At 44.9% G+C, this 19,232-nt stretch overlaps 1 protein-coding gene across 1 annotated transcript in view; it reads right to left on the bottom strand.

Moving 5' to 3' along the window:
* Nucleotides 1-19,232, bottom strand: part of LOC138981279 (uncharacterized) — a 35,051-nt gene that overhangs the window by 11,392 nt on the left and 4,427 nt on the right. The window contains exons 3-11 of the mRNA XM_070354128.1: nucleotides 18,281-18,372; nucleotides 17,473-17,545; nucleotides 15,828-15,952; nucleotides 14,434-14,590; nucleotides 13,876-13,958; nucleotides 13,299-13,643; nucleotides 11,022-11,193; nucleotides 7,446-7,720; nucleotides 58-364 (exon numbers count right to left, since the gene is read on the bottom strand). Of these exons, the coding sequence (XP_070210229.1) occupies nucleotides 58-364; nucleotides 7,446-7,720; nucleotides 11,022-11,193; nucleotides 13,299-13,643; nucleotides 13,876-13,958; nucleotides 14,434-14,590; nucleotides 15,828-15,952; nucleotides 17,473-17,545; nucleotides 18,281-18,372 (1,629 nt within the window). The remainder of the gene's footprint in view (nucleotides 1-57; nucleotides 365-7,445; nucleotides 7,721-11,021; nucleotides 11,194-13,298; nucleotides 13,644-13,875; nucleotides 13,959-14,433; nucleotides 14,591-15,827; nucleotides 15,953-17,472; nucleotides 17,546-18,280; nucleotides 18,373-19,232) is intronic.

Genomic DNA, 19,232 nt, shown 5'->3' with positions numbered 1-19,232 from the left:
ACCTTCCGCATACCTGTAACTACCTCCAATACATACCTGCAAATACCTCCTACATACCTGTAAATACCTGTCCACATAGAGCGAGTCAGGCTGCCGCTCGTACGCTCTGTAGGGCATCATGATGGCGTTTCGGCCCCAGCTGCTGTCGCGATAATCTCTCAGGGTGGGGACGAACTTCTTGAACCACGGGGCCCTCTGCTGTGCCATGAGAACCCCCATGTTGAAGGTCTCCGGCCAGTCCCCCTGCCGTACCCACTCCAAGCTGACCACTGTCGGGTAGCTCAGCAGCCACCCGGGTACCCGGCTAGTCCAGATCACGTCCAGGTCCATGTAGGCGCCGCCATATTTGAACAGAATGTTGGTCCTGTGGTCATAAGCGATAAAGGGTTAAATCGCCGCCATATTTGAACAGAATGTTGGTCCTGTGGTCACAAGCGATAAAGGGTTAAATCGCCGCCATATTTGAACAGAATGTTGGTCCTGTGGTCACAAGCGATAAAGGGTTAAATCGCTTCCATGTTGCCATGGTCATGTGATAACAAACGCCAACATCAGAATGTTGGTCCTGTGAAAATTCTACAGTGAAAAATGTCAGGAGAAATCGGCGCAAAATATGAACACACCGTGTGTCCGGTGAATAGTTTACAATGAAACATTTTGGAAACTTTAGTGGAGACTTAAGGGGTTACTTGTGTGTTCAAATCGCGTGAAAGAAACATTACACATTTTGTGCACAGGTTCCTTTAAGCAATATGGACACATCTGTGCAAAGAAAAAAGGGGGTCGACGTATTAATTTTTTTTTTAGAAATTTTTTACCGGGGGTTGTCAAGTACGATTTTGCGAAAAACACTGCGATTCTTAACATGATCCCAACTGACATATTTAGCTCTACAAATAATAAATGAGACATTAGTTTGTGTATATAAATGAATGGAGAGTATAACTTTATCATAAAACGGTACTTATCAACGTGCATTTTCAGAAAATGATCGAGGTTTCTCGAGGGCGTACACATAAAATTATCACTCCTTTAGTAGTAAAAACGTATTTAAAAAAAATTCGCGTGAAAGAAACATTACACATTTTGTGCACAGGTTCCTCTAAGCAATATGGACACATCTGTGCAAAGAAAAAAGGTGGTCGACGTATTAATTTTTTTTTAGAAATTTTTTACCGGGGGTTGTCAAGTACGATTTTGCGAAAAACACTGCGATTCTTCAGGGGTTACTTGTGTGTTCAAATCGCGTGAAAGAAACATTACACATTTTGTGCACAGGTTCCTTTAAGCAATATGGACACATCTGTGCAAAGAAAAAAAGAGGTTGACGTATTAACTTTTTTTTTAGAATTTTTTTACTGGGGGTTGTCAAGTACGATTTTGCGAAAAACACTGCGATTCTTAACATGATCCCAACTGACATATTTAGCTCTACAAATAATAAATGAGACATTAGTTTGTGTATATAAATGAATGGAGAGTATAACTTTATCATAAAACGGTACTTATCAACGTGCATTTTCAGAAAATGATCGAGGTTTATCGAGGGCGTACACATAAAATTATCACTCCTTTAGTAGTAAAAACGTATTTAAAAAAATTCGCGTGTGAGAAACATTACACATTTTGTGCACAGGTTCCTCTAAGCAATATGGACACATCTGTGCAAAGAAAAAAGGTGGTCGACGTATTAATTTTTTTTTTTGAATTTTTTTACCGGGGGTTGTCAAGTACGATTTTGCGAAAAACACTGCGATTCTTAAGGGGTTACTTGTGTGTTCAAATCGCGTGAAAGAAACATTACACATTTTGTGCACAGGTTCCTCTAAGCAATATGGACACATCTGTGCAAAGAAAAAAAGAGGTTGACGTATTAACTTTTTTTTAGAATTTTTTTACTGGGGGTTGTCAAGTACGATTTTGCGAAAAACACTGCGATTTTTAACATGATCCCAACTGACATATTTAGCTCTACAAATAATAAATGAAACATTAGTTTGTGTATATAAATGAATGGAGAGTATAACTTTATCATAAAACGGTACTTATCAACGTACATTTTCAGAAAATGTTCGAGGTTTCTCGAGGGCGTACACATAAAATTATCACTCCTTTAGTAGTAAAAACGTATTTAAAAAAACTTCGCTCGACAGAAACATAACTAAACTTGAACACAGCTAAGTTCACTGTATACATCTACAATACCTGTAAACAAAATAAGTTGTTGCCTTATTGTCTGCTTCACAATTATTCCCGTACCAACCCCACCCCCATTATCTTGACTGACAAAAATGATAAAAAGAAATAATTTGGGAGCGCTGTAGGTCAGTTGGTAGAGCGCTGGACTTGTGATACATGAGTTTGAATCAGGGTGAAGGGTTGGGGGTCGGAACATTTGTGTGCAAAGTTTCATGAAGATCTGTCCAGTAAATTTCTATGAATCGCACACCACACACACACACACACACACACACACACATATATATATATATATATATATATATATATATATATATATATATATATATATATATATATATATATACACCAGGGTAGATCAGTTAGTTTGTAAGGGGGTGTTTTTAGACTGAGCAAGGGGCATACACCCCCCCCCCCCCACCCCACCCCCTCTCCTCAACCCAAGAAAAAAAAATCGCACGTGAAATCCATTACACATTTTGAGCACATGTTTCTCTAAGCTATATGTCCACAACTGCAGACAGACAAAAAACGTTGTTTTCTTATTCTTTTTTTTTTATATAAGAGTTTTGTCAGTTTTGGGGGGTACCGGGTGGACACATATGACCTTACAGAAAACACTGTAATTCGTAACGTCATCGTAACTGACATTTTTATCTTTAGAAAAGATCAATAAAACATTACTTTGTGTAGTTAAAAGAATGGAGAGTATCACTTTATTATAATACGGTACTTATCAATGTGCATGCCGAAAATTATCCAGGATTGGCGAGAGCGTACACAACAATTATCACTCAAAAACGCTGTAACACAAAATTGGCTCGACAGATCATAAACAAATTTGAACACAGCTAACTTCACTATATATACCGTTGCAATACCTAAGAAAACCATAACGTGCATGTTTCCTTATTGCTTACTCCACAATTATCCCCGCACCACCCCCACCCCCATATCTTGACTGACAAAAATTGATGAAAACATTCATTTGGGAGCCCAGTAGGTCAGGTGGTAGGGAGAAGTGTGCAGAGTTTCATAAAAATCTGTATAGTAGTTTTCTCTGAATCGCAATACAAACACAAACACCCAAACACTTGGTGCCTTTAGTGCACCGATACCCCCTGCCAACCCCTCCCCACCCCCCCCCCCCCCCCCCCGATCCAATACCACCCCCCTCCACCACCCGCCCACCCCACTAATCACAAATACACACACACACACACACACACACACACACACACACACACACACACACCAGGGTGGATCAAACAGTTTGTAAGAGGAGTGTCAGTATTTATATATCAAGAGTGTACATCGAAAACGCGAAGAAAACCAGACTGTTTTAATTTAGTGGTAAAAACGTTATAACACAAAATGTCATCACAAATTAAACCACATTTGAATACAGATAAGTTCACTGTTCACAATACCTTTAACAATTTTTTTTTAAAGAGTTTCCTTTTTTCTTACTCAAAAATGTTTCCCGCCCCACCCCATATCTTGGCTGAAAAAAGGTGAAGTTACAAATCATTTGTGAGCCTAGCAGGTCAGTTGAAAGAGCACTGACCCAAGTGTTTGAATGCGGGTGAAGGGGTGGGGGTCAGAACACTTGTTTGCAAGGTTACATAAACATCTGTCCCGTAGTTTTGCCTGAATCGCAGTACAAACAATTAGTGTCCTTAGTGCCCCGGCGCAATCCCAACCCACCAACCACCCCCCCCCCCCCTCCCCCGCCCGCCCTCGTCAACTTTTGATCACACACACACACACACACACACACACACACACACACTTACTCTCACACACACACACACACACACATACACACACACACACACACATTGACACACAAAAACACGTGCGCGCTTTCAAGCGCACACACAAATTGAGTGAGTCTTTGCAAGCCACTGCTTGTACTAAAACGCTGAAATCCACCTAACAATGAAAAATAGAAAAGAAAACACTTTTCAATAACACAAGTCATGATTTACAGCTCAAAGCGATTTACAATTCGAACAAGAAAATTGGTTGATTAAAGTGTTATTTAGTATAAATATAATTTAAACTCTCTTTTTACTGTGCCTGTGGCTGGTGGGTACCACCAGTCACAACCCCTCGGCCTGCATGCTTTTATGGTGCATTTGTGTCTTAAATTGTGAGCTGATGTCAGGTATGTTTGACCGACCAGCAGTGGGCCGCTCACTTGGCTTTTTACCTGCGCCCGCGTCGCAGCAGCGCTCTTCACAAGCTCTTAGAATGGAATCCAGCGGAGATCCTTTTCGGTTCGACAAATGGTCTGCGCAGCTCCCCAGCACGGTGGCGGAGGAACTTTCTAAAGAGGGCTTTGACAGCAAACTAGCCCTCCTTCACGCCACCAAGGAGGACATTAATTCGCTCAAACTCAAACGCGGCCACCTTGTCGCTAAAATCAACATGGCCGAAGCAATGTTTTCATAAAAGACGCGGTATTGTACGGGCACATGTTGAATTTGGGTTACATGTGTTGCAGAGTATTTGAAAATCCGTAGGCATAAAAACATGCAAAGCAGAGTGATAGGTCCCTGTTGTGAATATATATAGTCAAGTGGATAAATTGATTACTTATGTTTCACACTAGTTTTGCTGTTACAGCTGTCACTCTCATGAACGGCCGTTTGCGCAGCGTTCCATTGTTGTGGCAGCAGCCCTTGGTTGGTACGGGAACGGGACAAAGAACGGTTGTGTGGACTTTTGACACCGACAAACTGAAGAATGAACAGATCTATGAGGTAACCGTCTCAATGGTCCAGGCTCAGGAAACAAATAGTATATATGGCCTGGGGCGATTGTAGCTTCCCTTCTTCGTGTCCAGCTCTCTCTCTCTCTCTCTCTCTCTCTCTCTCTCTCTCTCTCTCTCTCTTTCTCTCTCTCTCTCTTTGTGAATATGATTTTGAAGCGCATTACATAAAGTCGGTATCTGATATCTAAAGTCCTGATATTTTGGACGCGGAGGAATTTTTCCTGGTGATGATCTGAGGTAACGGAATTGTTCATGCATTCTGAGGGAATTTGACAGGTATCGGTGTGTGTGTGTGTGTGGGGGGGGGGGGCTTTTGGTGTGGGGTAAATGATTAAAACGCTTGCACCCTAACTATGAAAGCAGCCACACGCATACTCAGAGGCACGCATGTTTGTGTGACGGTTTGCACGAATGACCATTGAAAATTAGTTTTGATAAAAACAAGCGACATTTCCTTTGAGCACACAGGTGCTCAGCCAATGTGTATTGAAACTTGTTCAATTATCCCAAAATGTCATAACGTTTGGCAATATAATTATTTAACAACAACAAAAAGACTACCGGATTGTGTAGTAAGAAAAATCTTCATTTTTTCCCCTTTCTCCACTTTCTCTTTCATGAGGAAGGGATATCACACATAGTACGCCAGTGAGGTTAGAATGGTGAGGTGGGGTCTGAGGCTGGTAAGGGATTTGGGGGTAGGACCGACGAGAGGGCACGGATTCGGCGGTTCGCCGTGTCGAGTCAACTTCATATACATCTGTGTAGGCGATCAACAGCCCCAGCCGATCTGGATCTGTTCAAGTCAAAAGTCAAGTCAAGGATACGAAGAAGTTTACCGAAAAAAACATCGATCCCAAGGACTCATGTTGTAACTTTTCAAAGCAGTTACATTCTATCAAAGCTCTATCCACATTAAACCGAACGGGAATCGTCGAAGATCCACGCAACTTCACTGCAATGTCGAAAACGAACTCAAAATGTCACCGCAGATCTATAGTTGGTTTTGGTTTTGTGTCGCAGCAAAGACACGAAGCAAATCTCCGGATTTTATTTCACGCTAAAAAAAACTTCATTTAGCGGGTTATTAAAATATATTTCTTTGAGGTTGCAAGGCAATGGCATCGCTGAGATGTACTCCTTCGAACACACGACACAGGTTAGAAATTGACTTCATTTGGGCGCTTTTTACGGCCAAAACAGAGTGAGCTTTTTGACGGGTTTATGGAAAAATCACTTCGGGGGCAGGTTTAAAATCCTGTGTACAGTGCCAAATCATACATCATTCAAAAGAGCAAAGTATGTTCTTTATTCTAACATATGGGCTAGGGTAAGTCATAGATATAAATAGACAGTGTCTGTCTATTATATCTGTAGGCAAGTGTATTCCATTCCTTCGATAGTCTCGTCATCTACACTTGCGTGAACAATGCAATTTTGAGTCTGTTTTGCATAAAAGACCTGCGAGATTTGTAGAAGTCAAAACAACAACTTACAGTCCAGCCTCTCAACTTTCGTTCCATGCAATTTGTTTGTCTGTACGTATAGACTGAGGGGTGCCCCGAAATGATTTGTAATCACAACATTCACAGACTTCAAATACGCCATTGAAAACTCGTCCACGTGCGTTTTAGATATATACTTGGGTGACTAAAACTGTCGTACCTACCATGCAAAGGCCGCTTCGCGTAAGAAAATGACTACCAGAGTCGCAAGGCTCGGGATTTTTTTTACAAGAAATTTATATTTCGTTGTTCTAGTCCGAATGAATATGAAGATATGGCGAGTTGAAAACGCCGATTCTTTCGCCAGAAACACGTCTGTTTCCACACCGGAAAGAAGGAATGGACTGAGCTACTAGAAGCACGGCGCCGTGCGTACAATCGATCGAATGATGTTATTCACACAATACCATTTGGCGATCTCTAAAAAATCATTTAAAAACGAACTAGTTGACATGTAATGAAACTATTTACTGAAATCAAGAAGTATCTTAGTTCTAGCCGTGCATATGACACACCCTTTCGCGAAAGCACACTGAACCGTGCGTATACGCATTCGCACCCGCAAACCACCAACCCAGGCGGGTTATCCAGATCCAGATCCAGATCCAGATCCAAGGGAAGTGACTCAGTGAGTATAAACATGAGCAAGAACCGCAACCCGAACACACTCGTAACACCTTAAGAAGCTTAAATTGGCGCAATAGGCACAACGTTTGTCCTTTGAAAAGTTTACAATGGCCCATTTTGAAAAACTTAGTGGAGAAAAATAAGCTTAAATTGCTTCAATATTTAACCGAATGCTGGTCCTGCAAATTACAAAATAAAAATGCCCCCCCCCCCCACATACACACACAATTCAGCACACACACTCTCTTTGTCTGTCTGTTTGTCTGTCTCTTTCTGCACACTCTTCTCCCCCCCCACCCCCACCCCTGTCTTTCCCCTTCCACCCTCTCTCCTACCTGAGGATGTCACTGATGTGTTCAGGGACTCTGTTGACGTGTGTTTGGAACACCGTCTCAGGCTTCTCGGTCTTGACGAAAGTGACGTTCTCTGTTCTCAGATCTTCCCAGAGAACACCCCCAGGTTCTCTGTCGCCGTGCACATAAACATGGCGGAACCCTCCCACATAGAGGGCGCTGAGAACGCTTATAAAGTGGGTCAACTGCAGCTGTGAGAACATCTTTTTATCGGACGCCAGCCAAATGCAGTGAGCAATGCGCGGTATGACTTCCGTCTGAAAGAAATACAACAACTTGATACGTGTACCATGGACAAGCGGACAGAAGGACAGACAGACAAGCAGACAGAGTCTGATACGCACACGACACCCCCCCCCCCCCCCACTGATCTCTCTTTCTCGATCGCTCTATCTTCTTGTAATAATAATAATAATAATAATAATAATGGACATTTGCTATAGCGCATAATCATGTATATGCTCAATGCGCTTTACAATAACTAGAATTAACATAACTAATGATAAAACCATACACAATGAACAAGACCCACAATCTACATAACATAGCATACTCAGCATACTCCATGCAAGCAAACACAAAAGCTTAACACACTCCAAGCACGCAAGACCAAGCAAACAGGGTAAAGACAAAACAAAGTCATACAAGCAAAACCATACAAGCAAAATTAATACCGAACTCCATGCAAACAATACTCAAAACTCAAAAAACATGACAAAGCAACGGAATGAGAAAAAGCCATATATATACATACAAATTCAACACACTCCATGCACGCAGGGGGGGAGGTATCATGTGTATGCAAGTGAAAAAAGATGCGTTTTCAGGCCTGTGCGGAAAGAGCCAGAGGAGGCAGAGTGACGAAGAGTGACAGGGAGAGAGTTCCAGACGAGAGGAGCAGAAACAGAAAAAGAGCGCTCACCAAAAGATTTAGTGTTGACTCTCGGAGTGGAAAGGATAGAGGTGTCTGCTGAGGAGCGGAGTGTCCTGCCCGGTGTGTATGTCTGAGTCATGTCTGTGAGGTATGCGGGTCCTGTCTGTGTGAGTGCACCATAGGATAGGCATGCGATTTTATACTTGATGCGTGACTCTATTGGAAGCCAGTGCAGTGCTTGGAGATGAGGGGAAATGTGTTCGGACTTGCGGACTCTGAGGACCAGGCGTGCAGCATTGTTCTGCAATTTCTGTAACCTGTTTAGGAGGTACTGGGGGCAGCCATACAGCAGTGCATTACAATAGTCCAGTCTGGAAAGAATGAATGCAGAGACTAGAGTCAGAGCTGCTTCTTCAGAAAGGTAATGGCGTATCGAGCCAATACGGCGGAGTTCAAAGTTGACGGCACGAGTGATGTTTTGTACCTGTGCGTTCATAGTTAGGTGGGAGTCTAGTGTGACACCCAAGTTCTTCACTGAAATCGAGAAGGGGACAACTGCATTGCCTATTGTGATGGACTCTGGGAGCTGGATGGAGGTAGACATGCGTGGAGAGGAGGCAGCCATGACTTCCGTTTTCTCATCATTTAATTTTAGCTTGTTAAATGTCATTCAGGATTTAACGTCCAGGACTGATGCATTCTTGCATTGAGTGCATCAGAGTGTCGAAACTCTTGAGATCAGCAGACTTCTGACGTTGCGTATCATCTGCATAAGAATGATGGAGAACTGAGTGTGAGGCCATGATGTCAGCGAGGGGTGTGGTGTATAACACAAACAATACCGGCCCTAGGACCGAACCCTGAGGCACGCCGTAGCGTAGCAGAGCAGGATCAGAGGTGCTATTGTTTATGGAGACAGTCTGGGTACGGTTGGACAAGTAGGAGGAGAACCAGAGAAGGACAGTTAGTTAAGTTAATTATTATATGAAGTCTTATATCGCGCGCGTATATCTCCAGACTCGGACTCAAGGCGCAGGGATCTATTTATGCCGTGTGAGATGGAATTTTTTACACAATACATCACGCATTCACATCGACCAGCACATCGCAGCCATTTCGGCGCATATCCTACTTTTCACGGCCTATTATTCCAAGTCACACGTGTATTTTGGTGGACATTTTTTTATCTATGCCTATACAATTTTGCCAGGAAAGACCCTTTTGTCAATCGTGGGATCTTTAACGTGCACACCCCAATGTAGTGTACACGAAGGGACCTCGGTTTTTCGTCTCATCCGAAAGACTAGCACTTGAACCCACCACCTAGGTTATGAAAGGGAGGGGGAGAAAATTGCTAACGCCCTGACCCAGGGTCGAACTCGCAACCTCTCGCTTCCGAGCGCAAGTGCGTTACCACTCGGCCACCCAGTCCAGTTAAAAGGCACACTCATTCCCGAGTTCGGTTCCAGCCCGTCTTTAATTGAGCGAAGGTGACTACGCGAAGTATACTTCACGTAGCTGGCCGCACGAAGCTTTAGCGCTGAGTTTTTGACAAAAAGACCGACTTCCGGCTCCACTGAGGACCGTCTTCAACGTCTCAGATGGAATAAGACGATCGCTTTTTTTAAATGAGTTAATTTCGCAAAAGACGCTCGAGTGGCTTTAATGTTGTTGTTTTTAAGTCATCATAAACTCATTCCAGCACTTGAACCCACGTCAGGGCGTTGATTTTTGGGATGTGACAAAGTGGAGGTAGGTTCTTACCTCGTGTGAAAGCATCTGTGATGATCTGTGATGATCTGTGATGATCGGTGATGATCTGTGATCTGTGATGATCTGTGATGATCTGTGATGATCTGTGATCGGTGATGATCTGTGATCTGTGATGATCTGTGATCTGTGATGATCTGTGATGATCTGTGATGATGATGATGATGATCTGTGATGATCTGTGATCTGTGATGATCTGTGATCTGTGATGATCTGAGATGATCTGTGATCTGTGATGATCTGTGATGATCTGTGATCTGTGATGATCTGTGATCTGTGATGATCTGTGATGATCTGTGATGATCTGTGATCTGTGATGATCTGTGATGATCTGTGATGATCTGTGATCTGTGATGATCTGTGATCTGTGATGATCTGTGATGATCTGTGATGATCTGTGATCTGTGATGATCTGTGATCTGTGATGATCTGTGATGATCCGAGCTGTTCACACGGGAAGGAGTGTGCCTTTAAAAGCATGAGCATCAAATCAATCCTCTGCCCGGGAACATGCCCCTAATGGTTTAACCGTGAGGGCATTAAACAACATTTATCATCACCAATCCTCTGGCCGGGAACATGCCCCTAATGGTTTAACCGTGAGGGCATTAAACAACATTTATCATCACCAATCTTCTGCCCGGGAACATGCCCCTAATGGTTTAACCGTGAGGGCATTAAACAACATTTATCATCACCAATCCTCTGGCCGGGAACATGCCCCTAATGGTTTAACCGTGAGGGCGTTAAACAACATTTATCATCACCAATCCTCTGCCCGGGAACATGCCCCGAATGGTTTAACCGTGAGGGCGTTAAACAACATTTATCATCATCAATCCTCTCTTTCTCACTCTCTCAGCCATTCGCGTCTCGAACTGTCCACTTACGCATCTTAATTTTTGTGTACCTACTTGAGACCTTGGAACAAGGAATGGCGCCCGACGTCCGTAGTACAGCCACCTGGCGAGCTCGGCAAACGGTGTGAGTGTGGCCCACACATCACGGGGGTAGAGGTTCGACTCCACGGTGATACAGTCCCACTCTGACCGCTTGCTGTTGTACTCGTCTGCACTCGTGCATTTCCTGAAAAGAAAGACGGTACTGATAGCTTAGTAGTTGATGTGACTTCTTCTTCTTCTTCTTCTTCTTCTTCTTCTTCTGCGTTCATGGGCTGAAACTCCCACGTACACTCGTGCTTTTTTTGCACGAGTGGGGTTTTACGTGTATGACCGCTTTCGGAGGATGTATGCTTGGTATTTTCGTGTTTCTATAACCCACCGAACTCGGACATGGATTACAGGATCTTTTCTGTGCGCACTTAGTCTTGGGTATGTGTGTACACACGAAGGGGAATAAGGCACTAGCAGATCTACACATGTTTTCACCTGGGACACTTAATGTTATTCATCGTCTTAACCCGAACCAAGACCCAGTCACGCACAGGTATAATTATGTAAAGCTGCAGAGACTGTGCAACAAGCAAAGCTTTTTCAGTGAAAACAAACATTCAAAAGTAAATAGAAGTTTAGTTTTGTTATAGATATAACGTTCCAATAACGTACCTTTCTGGGTTTTTTTGTGCTTAGAAAACAAGCCTAGATTTTGACAGACGAGAAATTTGAAGACACAATACACAAAATTCGTATTACTTGGATGATGGACAAATCGACAAAATTAAAGAAAGAAAGAAAGAAAGAATATGACATCGGGATGTACATAGCTCAGTCGGTAGCGCGCTGGATTTGTATCCAGTTGGCCGCTGTCAGCGTGAGTTCGTCCCCACGTTCGGCGAGAGATTTATTTCTCAGAGTCAACTTTGTGTGCAGACTCTCCTCGGTGTCCGAACACCCCCCCCCCCCCCCCCCCCCCCCCCGTGTGTACACGCAAGCACAAGACCATGTGCGCACGAAAAAGATCCTGCAATCCATGTCAGAGTTCGGTGGGTTATAGAAACACGAAAATACCCAGCATGCTTCCTCCGAAAACGGCGTATGCCCTGCCTAAATGGCGGGGTAAAAAACGGTCATACACGTAAAATTCCACTCGTGCAAAAAACACGAGTGTACGTGGGAGTTTCAGCCCACGAACGCAGAAGAAGAAGAAGAAATGAAGACACAATACAAAAACATCGTATTATTTGGATGATGGACAAATCGACAAAATTGAAAGAAAGAAAGAAAGAAAGAAAGAAAGAAAGAATATGACATCGGGATGTACATAGCTCAGTCGGTAGCGCGCTGGATTTGTATCCAGTTGGCCGCTGTCAGCGTGAGTTCGTCCCCACGTTCGGCGAGAGATTTATTTCTCAGAGTCAACTTTGTGTGCAGACTCTCCTCGGTGTCCGAACACCCCCCCCCCCCCCCCCCCGTGTGTACACGCAAGCACAAGACCATGTGCGCACGAAAAAGATCCTGCAATCCATGTCAGAGTTCGGTGGGTTATAGAAACACGAAAATACCCAGCATGCTTCCTCCGAAAACGGCGTATGCCCTGCCTAAATGGCGGGGTAAAAAACGGTCATACACGTAAAATTCCACTCGTGCAAAAAACACGAGTGTACGTGGGAGTTTCAGCCCACGAACGCAGAAGAAGAAGAAGAAATGAAGACACAATACAAAAACATCGTATTATTTGGATGATGGACAAATCGACAAAATTGAAAGAAAGAAAGAAAGAAAGAATATGACATCGAACCAGGCATATAAAATTGAACACTAGACGATTTCAAGCCATGATAACGTGGTGTTCCAAATTCACCCTCTACGTCAACAGTAGATCACGTGGTTATGTCCTTTGAACATCAATCAATCAATCAATATGAGGCTTATATCGCGCGTATTCCGTGGGTACAGTTCTAAGCGCAGAGATTTTTTTTTTTTGAACATGAGCATGAACATAAACATGAATATGTACATGAGCATGAACATGAGATTCATGGAATCAATCCCATTACCAAGTCACATTAGTCGCTTTTTGTCACGATTTCATCTCAGTTAGAACAAAATGCCACGGCTATCTCCGTCTGTAAACATTGGTAGGCTTACCTCGCAATGCCTTCACTGAATTTGGGACGATAAAATCAATGTTTTGTATTGTATTTCATTAAACGTTCCATAAACCAACTCGTCTTTTTTCTGATTCTTAAATTTGAAACGCTAAGCTTTAATGTTACCATTTATTATACCAACCTTTTGCTACGCTCCACAAGTCGCTTTAAAATGTTTCCATCAATCCTCTTCTTGACAATCATGACACCATTTGTAGCGGCAGAAGAGATGCCGGAAGCAGACCAGACGACACTGACGTCATCGAGGTCACGTGGGCTACGCGTGAGAATGACGCTCTCACCGATGAAGATGCCGCCATCTTGGGAGAAGAAGTTGTCGATGACGAAGTCGAAAAGTTTCTCCGACGTACAGGGAGTGCTTGTGACGGTATTCGGTACCTCTCGGGTCGTGTCTGTCGAACTCGGTCGGTCATGTGATGGGGCGCGCATGTGCAACGGTGCCTTTCCGCCCACTACTCGCTTCGCTCTGGCATGCACGCGGGACACTGATCAGGCATGGCTTACCGCATCGACCTTGTATTGTTGTCATCTGTAGCAGTTTGCTAGACAAGTAAACCAGATGAACGTACCTGATGTGAGTGTTGTTTATGTACGCTCGGAACACGACATGGTGGCAGCGGTGGGATTCTTTACCCAACCGTGAGTTTTGAAATAGTCGAGCATAGTCGTACGGAAGAAGAAGAGCATGCCATTCAAACCGCCTGAACCACTCGACTTTGGGAGGCCCGACCAGTGGCTCACGTGGCGTAAGCGTTTCGAACGCTACAGGGTTGCTTCTAAACTAGACAAAGAACAATTTTCAGTCCAGGTCAGTTCCTTAATCTATGCTATGGGCATACAAGCCGAACAGATCTACGAACAGTTCGAATATGACGAGGACAATGACGAAGCAAAACTGGAGGACGTACTGAAGTTATTTGACACGCACTTCGTTCCACAAAAGAACGTCATACACGTTCGAGCTGTCTTCAACACCAGAAGCCAACACAGCGGCGAGCAAATCGAACCTTACGTCAGAGCCCTGTACGAACTTTCTGAGCACGCAGATTTTCATAACCGCGACGAAGCCATTCGCGACAGGTTCGTCCTTGGTGTGAACGACCGAGAACTCTCAGAAAAGTTACAAATGCAAGCAGACCTGAATTTGCAAGACGCCATTAAGCAAGCCAGGCAGTACGAGCAAGTCAAGAGACAGCTGTCTGAGCAACGTTCCAGTGTTGACGCTGTACACACCGGTACGCAGCGATTCAACAGACGCCCTCGCGGCGGTGCAGGTGCAGCAGGTACCAGCTGTGACAGTGGCAGCAGCGGTCCAGCAACCAAGCACGCCGGTTCCAGGGGTGGATTTCGTCATCCGCGTGGTGGCGGTCGTCGCTTTCCTCAGGAGGGGAGAAGTGACGCATCATGTTCACGCTGCGGACGTGGACAACACAAGAAAGACAGTGACTGTCCAGCAAAAGGGAAGCAGTGTCACGGCTGTGGCAGGTACGGACATTACTTTTCTTGTTGCCGTTCCAAGCAAGTCAACGCTGTCGACGCAGAAGAAGTGTACTACATGGGTGTCGTACACAAGCAGGGAGCTGAACCAGCATGGTACACTGACCTATCATTTGGACGTCGCAAGATCAAGTTCAAGATCGACACAGGTGCAGATGTGACCATCATTTCCAAATCCCTCTACCTGACCCTTGTCCCGTGTCCCAAACTTATCCCCACCTGTGCAGTCATGCACGGCGCAGGCGGACAGATATCCTGCATAGGATTCTTTAGGGACACTACCAACATCAACGGTCAAGAGTTTCACTTGGATATCTATGTCGTTGACAGCAAGACAGAGAGCTTATTAAGCAGAGAAGCCTGTAAACGCATGGGACTTGTCCAACGTCTCGACAGCATACAGCCAGCGTTCGGTGAGTTGGACCAGCAACCAGTCAATTGCCCACCGGCAAAGATCGTCTTGGAAGAGAACAGCCAGCCCTACAGTCTGCACACAGCTCGGAGAGTACCCATACCTTTGATGAAGAAGGTAGAAGAAGAACTGGAAAGGATGAAGAAGGCCGGAATTATTGAGGAAATAACCGAGCCTACAGATTGGTGTTCTCCGATGGTGCCAGTTTTGAAGAAATCTGGAGCGGTCCGGATCTGCACGGACTTGAAAAAGCTGAACCTGTCAGTCAAGAGGGAGAGGTACCCGATTCCGACTCTCGACGACATTTTGCATCGACTCAAAGGAGCGAAGATTTTCAGCAAGCTGGACGCAACGTCGGGGTTTTATCAAATTCCTCTCGACCCAGAAACTGCCAAGTACACAACCTTCATCACGCCATTCGGAAGGTACTACTACAAAAGACTTCCGTTCGGAATATCCTCCGCTCCCGAGATTTTCCAACGTACGATGGAGACGATCCTGAAGGGAGAAGAAAACACGATCTGTTTCTTCGACGACGTTCTCATCTACAGCAACTCAGATGAAGAACACGAGCAGCATCTTGAGAGCTCCATGAAGAAGATTGTCGAGGCCGGGCTCAAGCTCAACAAGGAAAAATGCAGCTTCAAGCAGTCAGAGATCGAGTTCCTTGGTCACGTGATCAACGCCGACGGAATCAGACCAGACAAGAAGAAGATTGATGCCATCATCAACATGCCTGACCCGACCAACGTCACAGAACTGAGAAGAATTCTGGGCATGATGAACTTTCTGGGACGATTTCTGCCAAACTTGTCGTCAGTCTTGAAGCCTGTCACCGAGTTGCTGGAGAAAGACAAGGCGTGGAACTGGGGACAGCCACAGACACTTGCGTTTTCAAAAGCGAAAGAGCTCCTGACAGCAGCTCCTACTCTCGCTTACTTCGACTTGACTAAGCCGACAACGGTCAGTGCCGACGCGAGCAGCTACGGTATTGGCGGCGTACTCCTGCAGCAGCACGGGGAGAAGATGAAGCCAGTCGCTTTCTGCTCAAGAACTCTGACATCAACGGAACAAGGGTATGCCCAGATTGAGAAGGAGTGTCTAGCTGCTGTGTGGGCGTGCGAAAAGTTCGAACGTTATCTGATCGGTCTGGAGAAATTTACGCTCGAAACCGACCACAAGCCGCTCATTCCTCTCATCAACACCAAAGATTTGGACGAAACGCCCATCAGATGTCAGCGGATGCTGATGAGACTGATGCGATTCAGCTTGACAGCAAGTTATTCACCAGGCAAGACACTTGTGGTGGCTGACGCCTTGTCGAGAAGTCCTCAGTCGCCTGTCCAAGAGGGGAGAGAAGAGACATCGGAAGACAGAGCCGATGTTGCCACACTACTGGCGGAAGATGTGGAAGCTCACGTCGACGCTGTCCAATCTTCATGGCCGGTTTCAGACAAAAGACTAGACGAGATAGCAGCACTGAGTCAGCAAGATCCTGTCATCAAAGCAGCTCTACACTACACGGCCAACGGTTGGCCCAGGTACGTCACTGACGTAGAGCCAGCTCTGAAAGACTACTACGCATTCAGAGGGGAGTTCAGCATACATCGAGGTCTTCTCGTCAGAGGCGTCCGGATCGTCATTCCGCAGGTCTTGAGAGAAGAAATGCTGAACCGGATTCACGAAGGCCATCTCGGGATAACCAAATGTCGAGAAAGAGCAAAGTCGACAGTTTGGTGGCCAGGCATCAACGAAAACATCAAGCAAAGAGTGTCAGCATGTCAACACTGCGAAGAGAAGCGGCCATCCCAAAGAAGTGAGCCACTTATGACAACAGAACTCCCAGACAGACCATTCCAGATGGTTGCTGCAGACTTGTGTGACTTCAAGGGACAGAGTTATCTTGTTCTGATTGACTATTATTCAAGATATCTTGAAATCGCTCATCTTCCGAGAGAGACATCTGAAGTCGTCATTGGACGGATGAAGAACATCTTCGCACACCACGGAATACCAGACGTCGTCGTCACGGACAACGGTTCTCAGTTCACGTCAACAGAGTTCCAGAGCTTCGCAGCAGCATGGAAGTTTACTCACTCGACTAGCAGTCCATACTTTCCTCAGTCGAATGGAGAAGCCGAGCGAGCAGTACAAGAGGCCAAGAAGATTCTCGCTCAAGAAGACCCGTTCTTAGCCCTACTCAGTCACCGGGCTACACCTACGACGCCAACAGGAACGAGTCCAGCGGAGCTAGCACTCGGAAGAAAGATGCGAACGACGCTCCCTACTCTCGCAAGCAATCTCATCCCAAAGACGGTCAGAAGGGATGCGATCAAGGCGCGGGACGAGCAAGCAAAGCTCAGAAACAAGAGTGACCACGACAGACGTCATGGGACAGAGACCCTGCCGCCACTAATACCAGGTGACACTGTTCTCCAGAAACTAGACCACGAAAAGTCCTGGGGAAAACCAGCAACAGTCCTGCGTCAATGTGCACCACGGTCCTACGAGATACGGTCAGAAAAGGGACAGTATCGTCGGAACAGACGACACCTCAGATTGTCTTCCCGACAAGTGTTAGACAGGCCTACCATGACCAACATCCCTGTCCTTTACCCTGTCCCAACCCAACAGAGTCCTGTTCCTGAAACGCCAAGCCAGCGCAATGCAGACCAGCCAGGTCTTCGTTCTCCGGAACCTCCACCGACGCCTGGGTCCCCGCGACGTCCTCCAGCGGCGCCTAACCCAGGGCAGCAAACGTCGACTCCGGTCATCAAAACCCGCAGCGGACGAACTGTGAGACCACCGTCCCGCTTCGAAGAGTGAACCATCGACTCCGCAGATCAACAGCAAATAAACAATGACTGTTTCGGTTCCGGTCGAAAGATTCGTTACTGAAACCCCTATTGAACTTTAATTTTAAATGATAACGATAACGTTTCGTTTCATCAAGATCATTATATCTTTTTATTTGAAGGGGGGAGATGTGACGGTATTCGGTACCTCTCGGGTCGTGTCGGTCGAACTCGGTCGGTCATGTGATGGGGCGCGCATGTGCAACGGTGCCTTTCCGCCCACTACTCGCTTCGCTCTGGCATGCACGCGGGACACTGATCAGGCATGGCTTACCGCATCGACCTTGTATTGTTGTCATCTGTAGCAGTTTGCTAGACAAGTAAACCAGATGAACGTACCTGATGTGAGTGTTGTTTATGTACGCTCGGAACACGACAGTGCTCACACTCAGCTTTCGCAGTACCAGGTTCGGCAATGCTTCTTGTAGATTCTGAAGGAGAAAGGCGAAAAACTAGCGTGAAAGCAAACGACAAATCAACGTCGTCGTGGAATTTTGCGTAACTTGTTTTAAACGTCTTTTCAGGACAACGCTTTATTTTTTATTATGAAATAGTGTTTGTAATATGCGTTCCTGGTATGTATGGAAAGATAACAGAATTATAAATCATGCATTGAATGTAAATCGTATTTGGGAGAATATATGGTTTAAACAATTTTATTCAGCAAAATGATTACATACAACAATGCCGCATACAATCAATTAGTAAATGGAGCACAACAAGCAAAGCTTATAAACGTGCTCTTACAAGCAATATGATATAGACCATATGAGAATATATGTTTCAAGGAGAATGATTTAAGCCTACTTAGTTTTAAAGCTCGAAAACATCAAAATCGCCTAGAATCGAGTTATGCCAAAATTCCACGATGACATCGAAACGGGACTACAGAGTTGACATTTTGAGAGAGTAGGCCCCTATATATGCACATGTGTACAGACTAGCTGATGTAGTATTATAACACTATGGGCAATGTGTTCACAGTATATTCAGCGATAGGAGTCGGGGAGAGGATAGATTACACTAACATTATTGTAGCAAAAACGGTGACGATTACTTTCATTTATTTATAGAAAAAAACAAGTTGAACTTAATTTGTGATCATCACTACCTAGATGAATGCATTGAAAATATAAAAAGCAACAACAGAAATTACCAACCAATAATGGTGTTTTTTTTCTCTTCCTCCTTCACTTACTTTTTCTCGAGTTTAAAGTATGACCCCAAAACGTGTGTTGAATACTCATTGCCTCACACGAACGTATGTTCAGACATGGGAACCCATACGATT

The sequence above is a fragment of the Littorina saxatilis genome, linkage group LG12, assembly GCF_037325665.1.
Source record: "Littorina saxatilis isolate snail1 linkage group LG12, US_GU_Lsax_2.0, whole genome shotgun sequence".
Lineage (NCBI taxonomy): Eukaryota > Metazoa > Mollusca > Gastropoda > Littorinimorpha > Littorinidae > Littorina > Littorina saxatilis.
Note: the sequence above shows the minus strand (reverse complement) of the source record. Positions and strands in the feature narration are given on the sequence as shown.